The sequence below is a fragment of the Cherax quadricarinatus genome, unplaced genomic scaffold (genome assembly GCF_038502225.1).
Source record: "Cherax quadricarinatus isolate ZL_2023a unplaced genomic scaffold, ASM3850222v1 Contig3619, whole genome shotgun sequence".
Classification (NCBI taxonomy): domain Eukaryota; kingdom Metazoa; phylum Arthropoda; class Malacostraca; order Decapoda; family Parastacidae; genus Cherax; species Cherax quadricarinatus.
The window spans coordinates 34,716-41,585 of NW_027198645.1; the positions used below are offsets into that span (position 1 = coordinate 34,716).

General features: G+C 39.2%; 1 protein-coding gene across 1 annotated transcript; it reads right to left on the bottom strand.

The window, feature by feature from the left end:
* Nucleotides 1-1,441: 1,441 nt before the first annotated feature.
* Nucleotides 1,442-3,012, bottom strand: LOC138852056 (PE-PGRS family protein PE_PGRS47-like). The gene is made up of 5 exons (XM_070081673.1): nucleotides 2,978-3,012; nucleotides 2,612-2,876; nucleotides 1,929-1,970; nucleotides 1,702-1,806; nucleotides 1,442-1,579 (listed from the first exon to the last, which is right to left on the bottom strand). The coding sequence occupies exons 1-5, from the start codon at nucleotides 2,978-2,980 to the stop codon at nucleotides 1,566-1,568; spliced, it is 429 nt and encodes a 142-aa protein (XP_069937774.1). The 5' UTR covers nucleotides 2,981-3,012; the 3' UTR covers nucleotides 1,442-1,565.
* Nucleotides 3,013-6,870: the final 3,858 nt, after the last annotated feature.

The window sequence follows — 6,870 nt, forward strand, 5'->3', positions numbered from 1 at the left end:
GGGACAGCTGTTGGGGTGAGGTTTGTGATATGGGGGTTGGTGGCAGAGGGAACAGTGAGTGGGTTGTAGTATAGGTTGCTCAGTTGCGTTGGGAATGTCGCGGGTGGAGTCTTTTGGTGGGAGATTCTGTGGGGTGTGTTTGCCCTTCCTCCTGTGTCTGGGTCCTGCTCATTTTCATTGCTTCTCGTTCCTCCTTGCGTCTCTGTACCCTCTCTTTCAGTGTAGTCCTTTCTTCTTGTGTTCTGTCGCGGTCGAGGTATACTCTCTGGTACCCCTCTTTGTCCCTCAGTCTTGCTTTCTCTTGCAGAATCCTGGTTCGAACTGATTCTTCCTTGAAAGTTACTCTGACAGGCCGTGTGTGTGTGTGTGTGTGTGTGTGTGTGTGTGTATGTATGTGTGTGTGTGTGTGTGTGTGTGTATGTGTGTGTGTGTGTATGTATGTGTGTGTGTGTGTGTGTGTGTGTGTGTGTGTGTGTGTGTGTGTGTGTGTGTGTGTGTGTGTGTGTGTGTGTGTGTGTGTGTGTGTGTGTGTGTGTGTGTGTGTGTGTGTGTGTGTGTGTGTGTGTGTGTGTGTGTGTGTGTGTGTGTGTGTAAAACAGTTGCCTAAGACACCATCGTTCACTCTCTATTTGCCAGTGGGAACAAATTCCTGGTACAGATATCATAAGTCTCGCACCCTGAAATGTGCCACAAGCATCACAAATGGGTGAGCTACTTCGTCTGGTACACAGCACTGTAGACAGCTGATGCAGCACACTTTGATGGACTGAGCCATCAGTCAGCGAGAATAATAAATGAAAATCAAGAATGTTACCTGGAGCAGAACTGAAATATAAAATGTAAAAGTTCTGCATGTAATTGCCTTTATTTACAGAAAAGCAGGCAAAAGAACTGGAACTGTTTCTTTTACTGTTCTTGTACTGGAAATTTCCCAGTTACTCTCTGACTCTTGAGTAGTAATGACCTTGCGTCTCTGAAGAGCCCATGAATCTTAAGTATATAAGGTGAAATTAAGATTTTAAAATCTAGACTAAATAGGGGATATGAATTTGGATTTTAAATGTCATAATCCCACACATTACTGTCTCTGTAATGACTTATAAACATAAGAGTAAAATCGACTGTTTCTAATAACAGTGGTGAAGGTACCACTAGTTCCCAAATCCAGTGTTTGCTACCTATGTTTTCCCTGTAGACATGTACAAGGAGCTTGGAATAAATTATCACTGTCAAACTTCTATGTGAAATTGAGATTCTATGTGAAATTGAAATTCGTCTATGTTGCAACCTACCCTTTGTTAGACGAGGGTACCACCGTCAGAAATCACAGCAAAGATAACATTTGCATCTCTAAATGAAACTGAATGTATTTCTTGCTCCATTTACCAGAGGCTAATACAAAGTGTATTTCTTAATTGAATTTGATATTACGAAAGAGGTAATTACAAAAAAATGACAATAAAAAGGAAGAGTTAGTGTTTAGTTAGTTTATTCCAGTATTAGTCGTTAAGAGGGCTGAGGGGGACGGTGCCGGACCTGGTCAGAACATAATGAGGCCAGACGTACTACTTCCCGTAGCCTGAAATTATGAAATATGCTGTAGTGTGGTACTTAAGACAAGTTCCAGTTTATATTGCCACTAACAAATGATATAAAATTCGAAAAAATACTAAGCATTGTGGACCAATCCACTGTACCCACCCAAACCACCAACGCCGCCGAATCCACCACCTTTGCCAAATTCGTTGAATCCACCACCTTTGCCAAATCCGTGTTGTCCACCCTGGCCAAACGCTCCATGACTCCCTGTAAACATGGAAGATAACATTATTAACAATGATATAATATATTTTATGTAAGTACTGTATATGTACATGATATTGTTGCATTTCTTGTGCGATAAACATAAAGAAGTGTTGCTGCCTTACCGTGACTCTTGCTCAGCACAAACGTGTGTCCTCCTTGGCTGCCTGTGGAATGATAAAACCTATATTAATAATACTTTACATTCACACACACACACACACACACACACACACACACACACACACACACACACACACACACACACACACACACACACACACACACACACACACACACATACACATACACATACACACACACACACATATATATATATATATATATATATATATATATATAAATATATATATATATATATATATATATATATATATATATATATATATATATATATATATATATATATATATATATATATATATATATATATATATATATATATATAAGCCAAGTTAACCTCCCGATGCTTTAAACCACTTGACCACCATGCTTCAAACACCAGGTACCCAGCAAGTACACTGGGTCTGCCTCCTGGTGCGAGCACATTCGTGGCCGTGGATACTACGTGACTAATTTCATTCTTTTCTAGTTTGGAATACCAGTCTCAAGAGCAGTAAATATATTAATGCATCCACAGAACAAAGTAGTTTTTAAGCAAATACAATACTGCGAAAAGGCGGGAATCGAACCCGAGACATTTAGCCCGCTCTTTGGAACCAAATAAAGAGTGTAATAAAATATTTTTGGATATAATTAAGTATAGCCAAGGAAATCCAATGCTTACTGTATCCTCCATTAAATCCTCCACCATGGCCGCCAAAGCCACCAAATCCGTTAGAGCCGCCATAGCCTCCATATCCTCCAAGGCCGCCAATGCCACCAAGTCCGCCAAGACCTCCAAGTCCTCCAATTCCGCCAAGACCACCTAGACCGCCAAGACCACCTAGACCGCCATATCCACCGTGTCCACCATAGCCACCGAGACCCCCAATTAGTCCACCATGAACAGCAGCCATCACGGACAACACCACCGTCACTGGCAGGAAATACTGAAAGACAAAGAATTGTTGGTTCAAAATAATAATATATGATATATTACATTATTGTGCAAGTGTTTTAGAGCAACTTCTCACTAAGTATTAACTCATACCATGACTGCAGGAGTTGAGAGGTTGACGACTTGAACAATGTGATGGCGCTGGTGTGTCCAGGACTTTATATAGGACAGGTGGCGCCTCCCTCGCAGAGTAACCTTCGGCACTTGGATCTCCCCACAATGTCTGTGGTTTGAACTGGTAACGAAAGTGGTATTTAGCATTCATGGGAAATAAAGACTGCAGTTTTGTTACAGAGAAATAGCGAACTGTTCCTTGAAGCCATTCCTAAGTTTCTCACTGTGTCAACATCATACATAAAAATAAGAAATTTGGCGGCGACGTATTCGTGCCCAATATATTTTTTCGTAAGGACATGATTATTCTTGGTAACTACATCAACGTTTTTATGCATTTTACAAAATGAAGAAGATATTTTATTCTGTATTAATTTTTTAATAGTTTTTATGGTTTAAAACCAACAGACTGAACGAGTCATTTCGGAAGTTAACTTCCCATATACTAACATGAACGATAACAACAGCTTAATTGAAAATACAGTAAACTCTCATGGTATCAGTATTGATGTATAAGTATCTGTATAAACTCTGATATATTCCTTTCATTACATAACACTGATATATACACTAATATACCAATCAATTAATATATTCATAATATTTTTACCCCATAAATTTTCTTTGATACTTATTAGTAATAAATGAAAATGTAATGTTTAATTGTAAGAGAAAAGATATCTTAGTATAGGAGATATATGTACGAGTGTCTTTTTCTGTGTAAACTTTCCTACATTGTTTCTCCTGTGTGTCGCGGCTCTTACCTGGAGTTTACCTGGAGAGAGTTTCGGGGGTCAACGCCCCCGCGGCCCGGTCTGTGACCAGGCCTCCTGGTGGATCAGCGCCTGATCAACCAGGCTGTTGCTGCTGGCTGCACGCAAACCAACGTACGAGCCACAGCCCGGCTGATCCGGAACTGACTTTAGGTGCTTGTCCAGTGCCAGCTTGAAGACAGCCAGGGGGTCTGTTGGTAATCCCCCTTATGTGTGCTGGGAGACAGTTGAACAGTCTCGGGCCCCTGACACTTATTGTATGGTCCCTTAACGTGCTAGTGACACCCCTGCTTTTCATTGGGAGGATGGTGCATCGTCTGCCAAGTCTTTTGCTTTCGTAGTGAGTGATTTTCGTGTGCAAGTTCGGTACTAGTCCCTCTAGGATTTTCCAGGTGTATATAATCATGTATCTCTCCCTCCTGCGTTCCAGGGAATACAGGTTTAGGAACCTCAAGCGCTCCCAGTAATTGAGGTGTTTTATCTCCGTTATGCGCGCCGTGAAAGTTCTCTGTACATTTTCTAGGTCGGCAATTTCACCTGCCTTGAAAGGTGCTGTTAGTGTGCAGCAATATTCCAGCCTAGATAGAACAAGTGACCTGAAGAGTGTCATCATGGGCTTGGCCTCCCTCGTTTTGAAGGTTCTCATTATCCATCCTGTCATTTTTCTAGCAGATGCGATTGATACAATGTTATGGTCCTTGAAGGTGAGATCCTCCGACATAATCACTCCCAGGTCTTTGACGTTGGTGTTTCGCTCTATTTTGTGGCCAGAATTTGTTTTGTATTAACAATTTGTTAATAAAATTTTCCACCGGTATGTTAGGGCTGCTCTGATTTTTTCATGGCAGGTTTCTTCCATCGTCTTTACTTGGTGACGCTCCGGTGTTGATAAAATAACTTCATTTATTAATAGCTCTCCTGCACTCGTAGAGATCACTAAATGGTTAAGATTTGAACCCATGGCGAGTGAGTCCTAACACTCACAGGCCAGTGCGTTAACCACTGGTAATAACTTGTGTTGACTCACTTCCTGAGTCAACACTCGTGCACTCGGAAGTATTCCAGACTCTTGGAACTCTTTATTTAACTCAGCTTGTTATGTGATACACTTATGTAAATGTACTACCAGTCATGACATTACAGTTCATTGCACTGTAACGCAGACGTAAAGTATCCCAGGCCCAGGATATCTTACCTCAGAGTATATGTTCCCACGTAACTTATTCGGATGTATTGATGCATAATAGTACACAATAGGTCTACCACACTTGTAGCTATAAGCACATCGTGAATAACTATATGGTTATAACTAACCATAATTTTTAAACGTTTGGACCGGTAAGCCAGCGGAAGGCCTCAGTCAGATAACCAAAACCTCCAACGGCAGGTCATCATCTGACTAAGACTGGCGTCAGGAAACACTTGTCCTGTTTCCTGACGAACCTTACCTAACCTAACCTGCACATCATGGAGGGAGAAACTCAACACTTCACTATACACTACGCGGTGCCATGGAGTCTACAAACCTTTATCTATTATTGTCTGTCATAAGAAGGGAAGTATTTTCCCTTAAGAGACTATGTTAACGGAAGTACAAATTCTTTAATGAAAAGTTTGGTCTATTATTAAGAGTTAGGTAATTCTCTTCCTCCTCAAGACTTGTGACTTAATGTGTTTCGTTGATAAGCATTCCTTGTTTTCTTCTTATTTTGTTTTTATTTCTAATTCTGGTTTAAACCGATATTTGTGTTAATTTTGTAATTAATAAAAAAATTCTTTTTAATTTATATTTTTTTATCTATGATTTTTTACAAATATGTTTTTGATTTTCTTGTATACTAATTTTCCAACACAAGGAATGGGAACCACTGATCTTTCTTGACATTTATGTAATTATAAATATTTTCAATCACATCGTATTTTAGAAGCATCGAACAACATCGTGTAAACTCAACATTAGCGGATATTACCCTCCTACACTCACACGTCCGAATCTGACAAACCATGTTTTAGGGAAGCTAAGTAGAAACAGTTAGTATCTCTAACTGATATCTCTCTGTACAAAATAGATGGCATGTTTACTACATTATCCACAAAACCTAGAGAAGTGTTTTCTTCAAGGAAAGTTGCCTTAATGCTAATGAAGGATTCTGTATGCAAAGATTCTGAGCAGCTCTCTCTTTCTTCTGATCAAGTATAATTATCCATCGTTTCCAGAGCGCTGTATGACCCCCTTCAGGTTCAGTGATTCCTTTATTGCTCTGAAAGTGTTCCTTGTTTTAAACTAATGTCGTGCAGTTACATCACCAGCCGGGGGACTGCTGAAATGGCCAGAAAAAAATACTGTCATACTTATTTTAGCCATCACATTATAAAGGTTGACTGCAGGATCTGCAAAACTTGGTCTCCTGTTTTAATGTCGCTCATTTCCTGAGCAAGTTATTAACGTTTATTATAATTTGTTCTATAAATATATATATATATATATATATATATATATATATATATATATATATATATATATATATATATATATATATATATATATATATATATATATATATATATATATATATATATATATATGCAATAAGATCACAGTAAACAGGTGATTTCATAATATGCAAAAACAACCACTCTGAAAGAATAATGAAATTCCAAGCGCTTTCGTGACTACTCACATTATCAAGGAACAATAAAAATGATGCATCAAAGGAAGACAATGGTAAGACAATCAAAAAGAAAAGGAAGAGGCAAGGAATAGGAGGACTGGTCGAATTTCTTGTATCAGAAGCACATTTCCGGCTTGAGGAGGCTTGCACCGGCATCAAGGAACTTCACTTGACGGGAGAAGACGGGGGAAAAAAAAAACAATGTCATAGAATAATAAAAAAAACATTTGAAAGGGCAATAAGCAGTCTTCAAGCTTTATAAAGCTCTTGTACGTGGCCCACCTTGAGTACTGTATTTGTGCATGGAGACAACACTTACTTGTGTATAACTGTAGTACAGAAATGTTCAACAATGGGCAATGGAAATGATCCCGGAAACAAGTCAGTTCAGCGTCCAGGATAGCCTTCCGGCTACAAAACTGACACA